This window comes from Cataglyphis hispanica, chromosome 1 (assembly GCF_021464435.1).
Source record: "Cataglyphis hispanica isolate Lineage 1 chromosome 1, ULB_Chis1_1.0, whole genome shotgun sequence".
NCBI lineage: Eukaryota > Metazoa > Arthropoda > Insecta > Hymenoptera > Formicidae > Cataglyphis > Cataglyphis hispanica.
In genome coordinates, this window is record NC_065954.1 from 11,134,657 (window position 1) to 11,152,263 (window position 17,607).

The 17,607-nt window shown below is 33.8% G+C and overlaps 1 protein-coding gene across 5 annotated transcripts in view; it reads left to right on the plus strand.

Annotated features, from left to right (window-relative positions):
• The window catches only part of LOC126850343 (protein eva-1 homolog C), a 160,843-nt gene that overhangs the window by 122,020 nt on the left and 21,216 nt on the right, over positions 1-17,607 (plus strand). For all 5 annotated transcript variants that reach the window (XM_050593229.1, XM_050593266.1, XM_050593258.1 and 2 more), the window contains one exon: positions 12,946-13,167. In XM_050593229.1, coding sequence (XP_050449186.1) covers positions 12,946-13,167 — 222 coding nt within the window. The remainder of the gene's footprint in view (positions 1-12,945; positions 13,168-17,607) is intronic.

Here is a 17,607-nt window from a genome sequence, read left to right on the forward strand (position 1 = left end):
GGCGCCGACATTTTTCATCATTCTATGTGGCGTTTTATCTCACATAATACAGAAATACAGATCACAAATACAGATCACAAATACAGAAATCACTATTGTCCGTTTTTTTTTAAATGCCACTAGCGTAAATCGTTTGAAAACTCATTCTACGAGTAATCTATATTTCAAGATTTATTTAATTACATGCTGAAAGAAGGATATTATTTAAAAACTTATTTATTTATTTATTGTAAATTTCTATAAATAAATGTACAGTGATTAAATATGTGAATTTTTTTTGCAGAAATTTGTCGGTTCAGAAAAAAGAAGAATAAAATTTGCTCGCGCTCTAAAGGAAAACAATGATAAAACACACGTTTGTTCCGGTCGGTGAAAAAACAATACTTAATTATAGAGAGTGCGTCATCTATTACAGAATAAGAATTTTTTCTCTTTTATTGGATTCTAATGAAATAAATAAGAAAAAAAAAAACTGTATTACTGTAATTTGTAACACGGACAAGGAATAATCTGTTTACTAAATCAGAGCGTTTTCTTTTTTAGTGGCGACGAATATATTTTAATATAGTAATAATATTTATTGATATACTTTTATCATACCTATAATGTTTTATCTTATAAGAATATTAATCCTACTAATTAAAGATATTACTAATTAAAAGTATTAGTTGCGGTCTTGTAAAGGCCGTGAATTCTAGATATTAAATAAGATAGATCTTTTGTCGTAAGACTCTGCGATTGTGTGTATGATAATTGCTACAGCCTCTTTCAGTATAGATAAAAACGGCCACTTTGGTCTATTCCTAAGGGAGTGCCATTTTTCAACTAGCCATTATCTTTTCTTAAAGTTTTCATCCTGCTCCCCAAAGTCCATCGCTAGGTCAATGCATAGATAAAATAGAAACTAGTCAGAACTCGTTTTTTTTTTTTTTTGGGGGGGGGTAATGTGTCTCTCTTATCATAAAAATATTCCGTGAAATGGGCTTCTTTCAACCTCTCCCCTTCCCCCTTTTTAGACATCGAAATACCATAGATCTAACTCTGATGGAACAAGCATTTTTTTTCACTCTTCGTATGACTCTTAAGGTAGCGTTTGCTAGGAAATGATTTTCCTTCGTCAAACTGGCGGGAATAGGGAACAGGTATTATGCGAATAGACGCGATGAAGTGTAATCTCGTAGCAAGGAATTCTCGCTAGTAACCCGGGAAAAGTTTTGTATTCATACAATTTCTTCTAACCTCTCTCGCGCGTCCTTCCTTTATCCGGTCGCGATAAATTCGCTTCTGTTGACGCGGGAATTGAATTCTCTGCAGCTGGGTATAGCCGAGGGCTGCAACTGCAGAACCATCGAACTTTTTCGCGATGGTCTTCGGGCGAACCTTGTAGATGCTTCTGATCGAATAAGACTCGGGTGCGGCCGAGATTGTCGCATTTGCCAAATAAATGCGGTCGCTACACGTGAGATTCGTCATATTGAAATTCTCTACAGCAAGACCATCCGTTGCAATTGCATTATAATTGCAGTGCCATGCTTCAGAGGTTTCCGCGTTTCCACCGACCGATGCATCGCATTACAAATGCTACTTTGACCCGGGATAACGAGATACTCCAGTCGAGATAGATCGTCTCGTTTTAATATCGGATTTCAGGATTATATACAAATTGTGGCGACGCAACGAAAATGCATAATAGATTTGAATTTGGTTGCAATTGTCAGTGTTGCTAGAGGCTATATGTATATACATAATATATTATACACATATAAAAAATACACACACACACACACATATGTATACATATTTGATTGTAGAATAATTGTCATTGTTTTTAATTTATAACTTTTTGATTTTTTCATATATAATATAAAATTTTTGATTGATTTATATATATATATATATATATATATATATATATATATATATATGAAAAATAATCCGTTGTTTTTAATTTATGTTTTTAATTTATAATTTTTTGATTTTTTTTTTTTTAATATAAATATCTGTATATGTTTTGTGTGCGTGTAAATATGTGTACATATTATTTTTTTTAATTCTGGAAATTTTCTGAAATGTTAAAATTTAACGCAAATTTTTTGCAACGCAGAGCATTTCGCAAAAACGTAAAAAAGCAAATCGTCGAAACGAATCGTGTTACTCAACGAGAATGAAGTCGTACAGGCGCGTAAAAATGAAATATTTCACAATTGTTACATTATTAAATACATTAATACTTAAATAAAACGACGTTCGTAGATCCGATATCGTGATTTTTTAATTCAAACGGCTCGCGTTCGACGAAAATCAGCGTCTCGACGCTCATGGAAGACGATCGTACGACCGTACGTACCGCTGACTGAACCATGCGTGCGAGCACGCAACTCACTTTGCTCGGCAAGCACTTTGATCAAGGGACGTGGATGTCTCGTGCCGCGCCGCTGCATTGCCCAACCGTGCGCGTACAATGCACGCAGACACGTGATCTCACGCGCTCGCGAATATTGAGACATATGCACGCTCGATTTACGCACTCCTCTTCATTCGCACTCAATCACACGCGACCGCCAATTGGGAAGTGCACCCGGCCGAGATTAACGAAGCCCTTTTGCAAATGAATTCATGGGCGGCTCCCTCGTTCGCTCGACTGTGACCGCTTTCAAGATATATACATGTATATACCTTTGGGAGAAAGAGAGAAAGAAAGAGAAGCGGAGAAAGGAAGAGAGATGGCATCTTGGTCTGAATTAGTGCCGCTTCTCAAAAAAGAATTTTTTTTTTATCGCAAAGAATAAATATAGATAAGACCGCAATTTTCATACTGATCATTAATTTTTAACGTGTTTTTATTTTCTTTATTTTATATGTAGTTTTTTTAAATTCTTTTAAAACTTTTATTAAAAATAATTTCAATAATACTTGTAAAAAAACGAATTATTAAAAATATTTGATGTACATACATATTTTTACAATACATTTCTAAATTTTTTTTTTATTTTATTGCATTTTTATTACTATGTTTGCATAGCGATTATAAATAAATTAATAAAAATTAATTAAAACTTTATCATTACACTAAATCAATATAAATGAGAAAAATTAATGTAATAATTAATATAAATTGATAAGCTCTCTAGTAATTGGCTAATCTTGTGCGTGTGTGTATATGTATTTGCGCGAATTTACTTTTTTAACATATAAAATTTATTATGTGTAAATAAATTATTTTATATATATTACCTAAATTATTCATTTGTTATTCACGAGAGTGACAACTATATCCGAGCTCGTATACTACACTTTTAGAATGGAGATCCGACGGCTTAAAGGTGCGAGTTTTTCCTCCCTTTGCGTACCGAATGAACGCACCTGATGCGACGATGGTGACTGACATGCATGTATCGCGCTTGTCACCCTCGCCAGTTACGTGAAACAGGATGGAAACTGTTCACTGGTTCGTGCAGGACTTTACAACACCGGGACCGTTAAGTGGTTGAAGCGAAGCGAAAAATGATTCTCTCGCGTTTTCCGCCAGTTACAGAATGCATCTTTAATGCATTTTCGCTTGCAGATTTCGCATTTTCTGCATATATTCTTAATGCAAATTTGCGAGATTTTTAGTTTACTAAAAAATACGGATATAATAATGTTGTTTTTCGCGCAATGAAAATTTAATAATTTTCAAATAATTTTTTATCCTTGTAATTGACGAGCAGAAAAAAATTCACATAAATGATTGATTTTATGTTTCTCTCGCATTTCTAGCAGAAAAAAAATTTCTAATAAATTTTTAATATGTATTTGAAATAGTAATAAATAATTTAACTATAATTTTTCAATTAATCTTTGAATCTAGGACATTGCCTTGCATATGCATTTAATATGAGCGCTTTAAACTCGCAAATTTTTTTGATCTTTCGAAGAGCCACACCTACACACAATATAGATAACTATTAATATAGTTTATTGATGCGAAAAATTATATGAGATTTTTTATTTTATATCTATCTGAGGATATTCACATTTTTGATGCTTTTGTATATCGTTGTATTTTTATTTATACATTTTTTCATACTCTATGTTACTTTTTATTATATTTTTATAATTTTAAAAGAATTTATATTACATTATTTACAGACTTTGCATGCTAAGAATACTTAAAAAGTTATACATATAAAATTATCTATTACTGATTACGATTACTGATACGAACTTATAAATTTGTTGGGAGGAGTTGTGTAGAGTGTGAAAATATTCTTTATAGCTGCAAAATTTATATTATATTGTCGCGAGCAACGAACAAAGCATCGCTGCAAGATAAAAGATGTATAAGTAATCGCAACATACATCGTTCCTAGGATAATACAGTGACCGGCTGTATTGCGATAACAGAAGTTTGAAGTAATAATACCGGTTCACTTTGTGCTTCTGCCATGACAATTACAAAGTTATTATGCATGACGCATCCCTTGTAATAATCGCCTTCGGCCTTTTTGACCAGGCAATTGCATTCTATTTTGTCGTATATTCTCTCTATTCAATTCCAAGTGAATCACATAGAATAACGATGGACGGAGAGAGAGAAAGAAAATGTAGTATAAAGCCATATATATATATATATATATATATGCCGGTAGTAATTGTAAAAGTGGACCCGGAATGAATATGCAAACAACAATATGCAAACATCACAATTCGAGTTCTAAGCGAAAACAGAAAGAAATAAAAGGCATGTGAAGAGAAAAGAAAGTAGAAAAACAATGTGGAATTTAGGTGGAAACGCGCTAAGATCAGCGGTGGAAGAATAATCCTCGTTTGTCTATTCAAATGCAATTCATTTGAACGTGAGATTTTCGAGAGAAAGTTTTTATTGTTGTGTCAATAGCGGTAGCGCAGTAAGTGTGAAAATATAAAATTGCCCTTTTTTGTTTTGATCGGTTTATACATTTAACTTATTATTTTCTCTCCAAGTGAGAACTTATGATAGTAATAATATTTTTTACAACATAAGAAATCATCACATTAATTAAAGTTGTTAAAAACTAATCGTTATTATATTTAAATATTTTTATAGATTTGATTAACATTAGTATTTAATAACATCATAATATTATTTTGCACAATTTTATTCTACAAACACTTAGGTACCCACCTTACAAAAGTAGGGAGTAGAGCCTTGTTCCGACAAGTAGCCTTTGTCCGAGTACAGTCAGCCGCGAATGAATTTGCATACTCGTTTGAACTGCATATGTATTGTAATACATTCCGTGACCGGATTCAAATCTGCACACTGGTTTTTACTCAATATTGTCGCTCGCGCGTGGCCTTTGTGCGAAAATTGCAATTCAAGCTTTCGGTTGTTTTACACCCTTTTTCGTTTTCCCTCGGGGTATCTCTAAATCAGTGCGCAGCGGAATGTTTGCATTACTACGACGAAAAACTAACAAATAAATATCGAATATTTGAGTTGTTTTTAATAACTATAATTTTATTCTTAAATCCATTTTTTATTTTCAAGAAATATAAGAATTTGTATTTTTTTTTCTGAATGCAAAATGACACAGTTATTCATCTTTTACAAAATCATATCAGATGTATATAATTAAACAGTTTTGTTATTTTTAAAAATAGAAAAGAAGGAAGAAATTTTTTTGTCCAATCATTTCAAGAAAGAAACATCACATTAAAAAATATATATATATATATATACAGTATCTTCGTAAAAATTATGCGGAAATGAATTAAAAACGATAATATTCTTTTTCCCATAAGATAATTATTTCTAAGAGACATTTGTGTGTTGCATAAATAGATTAAGTTTTGTATAAAGCGCTTTTATAAAAAAGAAAAAGAAAAGAAGTCGAGTTTCTTAAATGTTCATAAAAGTTTGTTAAGTCAACAAAAGTAGCCAGAAGTAAATGAAAAGGATTCGGGCGCATCTTTAAGACCTGGAGCGATGCCAGACTTATATGATAAAGCGGAACTTTTATCTCGCAGCAGGTTTGCTTTATGATGAGAAAACGAGAGAGAGAGAGAGGAGAGAAACAGTAGATAATATCGAGAAAGAGTATAGTGTAAATAAACTGATATTTTACGTGTTAGCGTGATACTTGTGAAAAAAGTTCTCCTCTCGCATTTGAGTAATACGCATGTTCCATATATATATATATATATATATATATATATATATATATATATATATATCTATGTATATGTGACAGCGCGTGGTACATGCTTATGCGACATGATGAATGAAGATGGATGATTGACTCGATTAATAAGATAAGAAAAGTCATTAGAACCCTCAGAATTCTACGAGGAATTTAATACCTTGCCGAGAATAGATATGTGAAGAATTTGAAAATGAATTATGATATATTTTTCCAAAGGGCGCGTTCTATTCGAATTCACTGGGAACTTTTATGATGATCTCACGCGAAAAAGCTGCGGTGAGAAAAGCTGTGCGCGCCGCGCTTTTTAATCTCCGGCCGTAATTTACATTAACTTTTCTTCTGCTGACAGTCAATTGATGTTTTATTCTTATCGCTTCACGCAAAGCGTGTATAATTAATAATCGTGACCGGTACGCGTTCGCCTTTAGGCGAGAGCGAAGTGAGCGATCTATCGCTCTTCATTAATCATCGCCACGTTTACACGCCTGGCAGCCGCATCCGCATGCTGTCTCCCATCTCTTTTTTTTCCCCTCTCTTCCCTTCTCTTTTATATTTCTATGTAAATATAATTTGTGCGAGAGGTCGATGAAACAGGGTCACCATTGTCGACTGGTTAGCACTTTTTCGTGTGACAAAACGATTTTGCATTTCCTGCGGTCAACGCTCCTGTTCCGGCAGTGACACAGTACAAAACGAGTGAGGGCAGGGAGAGGCGCGGAGTGGTTGTTTGGGCAAAAAACGACGGGCGTGAAATTTTCGATAGCGATGTATAAACGAGCGTCGAGGTCCGTGTTTCACGGGGATTTACATACTACATTTTCGATTACAGCGTTTAACTTTTTCGTTTGTCAGTCTTGGGGGGAGATTTATCGCGCTCGCATGATCGCTTCCGAAGGATCGCGATTTCATTTTATCGGATATGTCATTCGGATCCTTCTCGCACACGTTGAAGGGTGAGCGACGCGCCTCGGCCAGTCGTGGATTTCAATTCCTTTTTTGTGCACAATTAAAAAACATGGCGAGCATTGTGCAGGTCTGATGGATTTTTAGCTGACATGTCTAGGCCGACGTGTTTAAATGCGCGATGTGGAGGTAGACGAAATAAAATTTTGCGAATTCGTTATTAAAATATACTGCAACTTGCTTTCTCAAAAAGCACACAAGCCTTTTGCGGACGCGTATTTAATTATATTTGAATCTACCGTAATTACTGAGAATTATACGTATATTTTTTCGCACTCTATCTCTGTAAACAGCTGTCTTTTTTAAGGAAACTCTCATAATATATTTCGTTTCTGTGTATAGATCGGAATACATGTATTTCTCCTTGTAGTTCTCTACCGAGTTTCAGACATTTATTAAGGTAATTTTCGCATCGGCGTCGGTGCTGACAGCGGAACGGATGATAAAGGCACGAAACGACGTGCTTATGCAATATCCAAGCACTGCAGCACCGATGGTAAGCGAAGCGTCCTTTCGTCCGTACACATATGTTCCTAATTTCGCAGGCGCGGCCGACGTACATTTCGGTCCATTCAAGATCATCTGCGGTGTATGCCATTACCAAGTGTTGTCTTGTACTGATCCGATTTCCCAGAGTATGTTCGGTGTCCATAACAGAGATACACACAGCGGAGAATATCTCTCGAGATTTATCACGATAATAAAAGTATTGTATTTATAAAGAAGCAGCATAATGTGCGTTATAAGACGATCATTGCACATACGTGCACTAAGTTAGCTTTGAAAGATTGAACAATTAAAGGAAAGGAAACGATACACATATCTTCGAGAAAAGATTAAGATGTCTTTGTTTACACAGTTTATTAGTCTGTTGCGTAGATTATATTAATGTTTGTAGCAATTGTTTATAGCGAATTTTATTAAGTCTTACATTTGTTTTTTGACAAGAAAATCTTGTCGGTGTCTTAATTAGAGAGTCATTTAAGTTTCAAAAGTGAAAAGAAAGCTTAGCTTTCAATTAAATTGCAATGGGCACTTTAACTTGGGAAAAATTTAATTAAAGCTTCGTAATTATTGAAATATTCATTTTTCAAATTTTTAACATTTTGAACAGAAGTATATTAATACAAAGTGATAATTAAAATTTTATAATGAAAGCTTTATTTTGATTTGTTATATATAACAATGTTATACATTGGTTCAATTTTCTTGACGCATTTTGCTGGTGATAAAAATAGATTTTTTTTACAACAATTGTTGCCATTGTCTTATTCTAATACATCCATCCTGAGCGCTGATTGACTTTTATACGTGAAAAAAAAATCAGACTCACTAAAAAAAATATTTATTCGATATCGTTCAAAAATGGATTAGCTTGCTACATTTCTATACTTTTAAAACTCCAATTGTTTAATCTTGCTGCCTTATTTAAGTCATTATTTTATATAATTACGTAAACATTTTCGATGGAATTAATTCATTTGATAGATATACATTTTGCGTCATTATTATGAATTTTAAAGTTTTGATAAAGTTTTCAAAACAAGACTCTCTTAAATGGAATCAATTGTTACTGGTATTATCATTGATAGCACTTTAATTATAAATATAGCACTATAAACAGCAAAATCTCAGAAGACTAATTAGTGGAAGTAGCTGATTTTTCAGTAAAATTACTATCATAATCAATGAAATTTAAAATTGAAGTGCCAAATGTGAATGTTTTCACAAGATCAGTGAAAAAATTATTAATTTTTGATGAAATCTTATCATTGCTCCAATCAATGACATTTTCACAGATTCAGTTTGAGAAAGCATATTTGAAAGAAAGACAATTGGCGATTGAACGAAATGTATCGAAATACGGAGATTTATTTGCAGTAGGAGATACCTTTACACATAAATTCTCGTATCTTACACTGCTGCTTGTACTAATCGCGGAATCTCTATCGACCAATGGAAATTTGGATTGATTTCGAAGTGCTTTCATCGTTCCGTCCATTTTACCAAGTTACATTGGGGATCTGTGGAATCTCTCGATCGTGCGGGATTGAGAGGGATCCTCTCGCGCATTACGGGAATCTTATTAACGAATCGCGACGTAGAGAGTCGTAGAATTTAGGACGTCTCTAGCTTTGCCAAGGTCTACACGATATATCTCACTGATGGGACTTTGGGGAACAATTATTGTCGTCCTGGACCCTCCCGTCCTCATTCCGGCCGCCTCCACGATGAACTCATTGAAGGCTTTACTGCCGTTCACTGGCGAGCACTCGATTCGGCAGGACGAGCGTCGTGATTCATGATCTCGTCGTGACGGAACGGTACTTGAAACTAACATCTGGAATATGTGGATTATCGATGGCAATCTTGCCGCACTTGCCGCACTAATTTTGAGCTTTCAATAATATGGATAGAGTTCAATATTGATTCCAAAATTTTTTGCGAAAAGTCAAAATTATAATTTAGTTTCTTAATCGAATCATTTTTTTTAAATACTTTGTTTAATGTTAATTAAAAAGAAAAAAAAATATATATATATATATATATATATATATATATATATATAAATATCTATATGTGTACAAATATCTATATATGTGCATTTATAAATGCTTAAAAATTGTCGTTAATTTTTTACGTCGCTTAAAAAAAGTTCGAGAAAAATTCGAGAAGCAAAATTAAATATTGTGACGATTAATTTGTATTCATCTTTTGTTAACTATGAATATGCAAGTATTATATACGATACTTCTGGAGGGAATGATAAAATTCCAGGATAATATCTTAATACTCAAAAGTTCAAAAGAGCAAATCTGACAAAAGCTTTTCATATCGTAAATTGCTGGTTCTCATAATTATTATTACTAACCGCAGCTGAACGTTCTCTATCCTGCAAACTGGCGATTGTAGCGTCATTACAACGATCTACGTTAAACAGTAACTACGGTACGTAGTAATGAATTTTGATATACCTGATATTGTCTAACGTGTTGAAGGATATCGAAATAACAACTGAAGTCTCTGCATTTTTCTTTGTTGAATAAAAATAAAGCTATAATTTTCATCTTTACTAGATCTTAATTTTCGTCAAACAAGCTCGTCTACAATAATTAGACGATCATGCGATAAGTGATTATTATATTAAGTTACGTGCACATACTATGGCGCATCTCATCGAAATATTTCCTTTGTTGCGTTATTCTCGCTCTTGTAAAGTTCTAATATATCCACGCAGATTAAAGCTTCGGTGTACCGACACAAAGTAAATTTAACCCGCATTTACGGCAAACTGTACCGCGAAATTGGTATTAAATTACTGTAATTAATTGCCGCGAGTAAGCTACACCTTGGTCGTGTACGTCATTACTATGTGTTTCTGTTCTCAGCGCATACGGATGCTTTAATTTATCGGCTAATATAAATTAAAGGCTTAAAGAAATTAAGAAAAAACAAGCTGATATAAGCACGGAATTAATCTAAAAATCGAAGCGTATATAATTACTTAATAGGTATATTAGGTATATTAACAGATATATTATGATAATAGAGTATAATTAGCAATGGAACTTAAAAAACAAACTGTACATAGGATAAAATTGCTAAAATCTTAAAAACGAGAGTTTTTAAAAATAGTTTCTGAATAAATTATAAAAAATAATGCATCATAGTTTATACAAAGATACGCTATCATTTTTTATTTAATATTTTAAAAAATTTAAATATTTACGAAAAGACAATCTATATTCGCAAAGAAAGACGATATAAATATATATATTACATATAATTTGCATATAACTTACCTTCTTTTAGCAATCGGGAAAAAGAGATATAATTATTTTTTTCATAACATGAAAATATATATGGATGTATTTATTTAAAAAGTTTGTTTTGAATTTACATGACATGGTTCTGAAGTTGCTTTCAACCCAAATGTCTTTATTAGTGACATGATACTTTGTTTAATGCTTACGATGGTAAGGAAAATGATATTTTTCTACGATACTTGGCGCATAATGTTGCACTATAGTATCTCAATATCCTTGTCCTCTCTCTCTCTCTCTCTTTCTCTCCACCCTCCCCATTATCTCCGTTCCATTATACGTGGACGCGGGTCATAATGTATTCGCTCGGTTTAAAGTGTTCATGGCTATTCTACGCGCGCGAACGCCAAGACTGGATATAATCCGGGACAGCATATACTGCTGCCGCAAAATTGGTGTTAAATTACAATTATTAATTGCAGTAAACAAGCTAAACATCGCGCCCCCCACCCGCTTCACGTACTCGCATCATTTGCCTTTAATCCAACCATGCTTGCTATCCACGCTTCGGAGATTATTGTGCGGAAATTTGCAGACAAAATGGGGCGGAAATAATTTTGAAACGATCTGGGAAGATTTTAAAGAAAAATCAAGGATATTTCGGTCGCATGTTAATTCACTAACCGATATCTTCTTCAGGCCAGTGTTAATTAGCTTGGAGAAATTTTGTCCCCGGCATCTTTTAAGAGAATATATAATATGATAATGGCAAAAATAAATCAAATGTTATTATTTGTAATTAATAAATAATTCACGTTATATTTATATCGATAGAACATACGTAACATTAGTCACATTTGTAAAGGTTTAATGCAACAAGTCTATTTTAAGAGTTCAAAACTTAAAAATTGTGTCATATATTTTTTTATTTTTATTTAAAAAATTGTGAAAATGATTTTATAATATATTATATTTGGATTTTAATTGAATGAAAGAATAATGAGGGGGGTGGGCCGCAAGGATCATCATACTGATTGACTGTTGTTGTATCTGCGTACTTTAATTGTATGAATTTGCCATCGTCCAATCCACGATTGCCTTTCCATGATTCAATCGACCGATGCCGTTTCTCGAAAACGTCACGGACATTGCTACATTTTATCACGTATATGTTATTTTGCGACTGCTCCGTGCCAGTTATTTCATGTCGTGGGATTCACGGGCGTACTTTTAGCGGGAGCGCGAAGGTTTATTGCAAGCATAGCGACGCGCGTGCAAATGAAAAATAGGGGGATAGCATCGAGTAAGCACGATAACGACTGCGTATCGTGATCGGTAGCATTTCATTCCGCCACGATATAGTGCGTATACGCGCGCGCTCGCTCGCTCGCTCGCTTGCAAATGCAACGTTATTACTGGCAGGTATTAGCCGCTGCGTACGCACACATCATGAAACGGATTTATTTGCGAGCGAGCATAGCGTTAACGTTTACGTTTCGATCCGATCGACGCTTATCCGCACTCTATTGCCTATCTATCAGATTCTGAAGCGACCGCACAAACTCGTGGGAACTTCGATACGAACGCAATGCGAGTAGAATGCGTGAAATAGACTGCGGAATTTTTCTCTCTTCATGTAAAACGCAAATCCGAAATGATCGATGAATGTCGCATTTTCTATGCATATTCGCATTGATAAATGATTTTATAAAGAACGAAATTGAGCGCACTTGGTATCTCGCTAAAAAAAGAATTATGCGCGCGCGGAAAATGTAGTAAGGTTTATTTATTTTTTTATTACTCTATTTTTTGCTCATGAAACATGCATCGCTATCCCGTTTCGAATTTTAGCAGTCGCGAGCTCTTAGCTGAAATCAATACCGATCCGGAAATGATTTTATCTCGATGCTCGTCGTCGTCGGTTCCGGATTCTTTCCTTATATCGACTATCTTGTACGGAATGGCATTTCTTCCCCCATGTATATTTGATGTGTCGCTGATGGAGTCCATTACACAACGAGCAGACTCCGAACTCTCTTTTTCCGTTCCAGTTCCGAGATCGGTGTTACGGAAGCAATACGAAGGCGAGGTCGAGCCAGATGAGCTGGAGTTGATACCCGAGTTCGAGGAGGGCTTCGACCGAGTGGACTTTAGGACGGAATTCAGCCCCAGTCCGAACCTCGAAGGACCGCAGCCGCAGCCTCGGGACAACGTTTCCAGAAATCTTCCGACCGTCAGCTCATCCCCGCCTCGTGCACGGACCAACAATGACGGTAAGTAATGCCAAGCGGTTTGTTTCATCCTGTTAATTGGGAGCAAAATGCACAACACATCGTGGCGAAGATGCATTTTAACATGCATGTAGCACGTATATTTGTAACATTTTAATTATGCATGAGAGCGAGAGAGAAAGAATAACAATGGTTCATATATTCTAAAATGTATAATGCCCAAGTATACTTTGATATAAAATTTTAAATTTTCCCCATGCAAAATGTTTACGGAGCGTTTTTTTAAAGATTTTTTTTTTTTAGTTAACCATTTATTTCCCGTCTTTCTCGAAATGAAATATCTGAATGGCATGCGAAATTTTTGCACGTGTGTATCTCGCATGATTCGAATTTTTGCATGCTCGCATACGCATCATTTATGAATACCAATCAATGTGCGTACCATATATCAGACATTATCAAGCGGGCGTTGTGTTCAGGTAATACACAGGTGAATGTATTAAAGGCGATTAGAGCTGACTATTATGTCGAGATTATGAAAATTTATTTATTTTCAAGTTTCTCCGAAGCATATCCGAGCAGTTGATTAATTCTGCCCATTTATAAATAACCGTATAATTGTGTTGTAATTACATGCGAGTGACGAGGTAAATTATTATTTCCATGACTAATTAATCTTGACGTGAGAGCGTCGAGAGATCCATTTATACTATACATTTTGCTACGTCTACAATTGCGTTATCATGATATGCATAGCGAATTTTTTCCACGATAAAATTGTATTTTTATGGATGCGTAAGATGAAAGGGAAGGGGAAATAATTAAAATACAAAGCAAAAATAAATGTTTATCGCGTATTGTCCGAAAAAAATCGTGTGTTTGTGTGTGAACAATGATACGAATATTTAATATGCAACAAATCACATTTAAATGGCGCTTTGACAATCGAAATTGTGAATGGAAATTTAATTTCAGGTTTTCTTGTGTTTTCCGTCGCGTTAATTTTTCACCGCGTCTCGCATAAAGGGATATATTAAAATCCATTCTCATGCTTCCGTTCTTTTCACAACAAGTTAAAAAGACTATTGACGCATTGAAACTTTTTTCCCACTTTTCTGTTCCCATCGCGTTGCGTGCTACGTAATAAAAATGGCACAAAGCAAGATTCGTCTTAGAGCCGTACTCTCATTATTGAAAGTACCTGAATGTATATGTAACTACTAAATAATGTTCGCAATGAAATTATTTATCAATATGATAAAAAATTCAATTTTCATACAAAGAACTTGTTTCATTTTTAATGTGTATCTTTCAGAGCAGCATTATAAAATTTTTTAATAGAACAATGGCATTCTCGATCAGCGCGCGTGTTGTTTATATAAATTTTTTGATTTTTTTACTTTGATGCTTTATAATATAAGCTATGATGCAACTCATGTGTGGAGAGCGCGAATCCGATATTAAACCGAGCCAAGTTCTTCGCTTAGGGCAAACTGATTTTATTAACGTCAAATACAACGAATAGATTTTTTGATCTTTTATTATTATCATCGCATTTTGACGCATTTCAATCCTACATCCCATTTTTGTCCGATATTTAAGCCCCGGTGTGATATAGCTTCCCGTGATATAACTCAACGTTCGATCCGCCATGTACGCTGCCAGTGATGCGGCTCAATATTTAGGCCAATGCACTTGAATGATTCATCCCGACATTTATTGTCGGATGCATCTCGAGACGCATTTGAACATTTTAAAGCCCTATTACAGCGGAGTTTTTTCTTTCCACTTTTGTCACTCTTCCCCCAACTTTGTAAAATACCATTATCCTATTGAATATAGAACTTCACCGCTAAGACCAACTAACTAATGGAATAAACCGACCGTTTCATCGGTCGGCGGGGTGAAATCAACTCATTAAAGCACAAGCGGAATTAGGTGGGTCGATCGGTTCGGAAGTTTGGCTTCAAAGATCGCTTGACCGGGCACAGTTCTGTAATTGGATATGCATTCACTCGAACACTTCTTGCTGACACCTTTGCTTCGTGGCCCGTTGAATTATTTACTGTTGCCTTTGGCTATTCACTTCAATAGTTTCTACAAAGTGAAAAGCAATGTACAAAAGTATGCATTAGAATATAACAAGGAGAAATATATAAATATAAATAGAGAGGAAGAGAGATCAAATAATGAATATGAAACATTTATTATGTGTATATATTTTTAATTAAACATGTACATATAAAATTCTCAACTTTTATTTTTATATTTATAATTTATAATTTATTCTTGATATTTATATAAACACATATTTTAATATAATATGTATATGGATATATTTCCATCACGTATTAAAATTGTCATATTTGCCTGGAAAAAAAAAAAAAAATTATTATTCATATTTTCATATTTTCATATTCTTATCTGCTTATTTAAACGAAAAGATAAAACAGGAATTTAAAAGAATATGGAATTCCAAAGATAAAAACAATAATGCTAAATTGCTTGAATGCAGATTAAATATGACATATCAGTAATCCATTATACTTAACACCGTAACATCAATATTCAATGTAATATCAATATGTGATGAAACAATGAAATACATCTTGATGTATATGCATATATGTATATGTATATATATATATATATATAAACACACACACACACACACACACACACACACACACACACACATATATATATATATATGTATGTATACATACATAGTATATTATATGTTATCTCGTGGCGAATATACGGATAAATGAGAAACTCAATCTCGAAGCAATAACGTTTCGAGTATTTATGTTTTGCAGACATAATTCGAAGCTGAAGCATTAATTAACGCCGATAAAATTGACAGAAAATTAAGCTATAAATGAGAATACGCTCGATAGGATAAAAATAAAACGACTTGTATAGATTACGTTTTTAACATACTATCAAGAGAGAGTTATTATTAATAAAAAAGAGATAGACTGTATTAATAAAAAATTTCTCTGTTTTATAGCCGTTAAAAAGAGTTACTGTAGATTTAAAGTTTTCTCGTGTAATCCTTTTTTTATAATGTATCCATACTTCATAGTCGTACCCTATAGCTGTTAATTTTATAAATATCCACCTTTGTCTAGCATGTTGTTGCTAACCCTTGAGAGCATATTTTTAATATCAGAAAAATGCTGTATCGTTTAAGTCAACAGATAGCTGGTTATCAAGAAAAAAATAATATGCATTGATTAATCTTTAAACATTATATTATATCGAAGCAGCGTATATTTATATTGTCAAGTGTGTATCGTTATGCAAAAATTCGCAGAGATAAAAACAATTATAAATATTAAATGAATCTTTTTATCGTGATTCATTCGAAGGGGAAAGAGAAAACACGCTATGTTTTCCCTCCAGTTTTGGAAGGGTTATTTTGGCTTCTACTTATATACGTGACGCGCGGTCAATAGCTTTAATGAGGTTCGTCGACGAGGCGTATATAACACGATGCGCTAAGAGACCCTTCGTCTCTCCGTCATTGTTTCCGCGCATAATGACTGCGTCGCGTGTGTCGCTTTGATGCCCGCTTTATATTATCGTAATTGCGTTATCGTTGAGCAAAATGAGCCCATACAAACCAATCGGAATGATTTTTGTTGGCAAATGTTTATGTGTTACGTATTTTGTTTTAATTGTTACTTTATTTTACGTTTTAAAATACGTAATAAGCTTTATATAATAAAATCAAAAGTATTTTTTATCTTAAATAATCTACCTTCGTAAATTTTTACTTGCGTGCAAAGAGTTAAAAGCTATTATCCATTTGAGTAAAAAGTACGCGACAATGACCAACTTCTTATCAGTTTCTTATCAGTGTATAAAAATTCGATTATAGAAATTCCAATACAAGGAGAAAATTGATTTTGATGAAGTTACTTTAATTGCAGGCGAAAAAAATAATTTATATTTTCTATATTATTTAGAAGAAGAAATTTGTTCGGAATATAATATATTATAAAAAAGGGAGAAATCTCATCAAAATTTATCATCTTCAATCAAAACATTGCGTCCATCGGTCTCCTCACTCTCATTCTCGAGGGAACCATGTGGTCATGTGTAAACGCAATCAGAAAACGGGGGTTGCGATACACAAACACACACTTATTTTGTTCATTTGGCGTTTCCATTGACCTGTATAAATTGAAAGAAAGAGGGCGAAGGTCTTCATAAAAGACTGAGAGATATGAAGTCGGCGAAGGCAAAGAAGTGATATAAATATATTGTATTAAAGCTTATCTCATACGTGAAATCCGTTGAATAGAGTACATTGTAGCATAGAAAAAGATCCGTTTAATTTCGTTCTTTAAGTGAATAATTGCACCAAGAATTACAAATTATCTAGAGAATTGTACAATCTGGAAAATAATGTTTGCAGTGATTTATGATATTTAGATGATCAATGCTATATGAATTCTTGAATTTTGAAGAAGA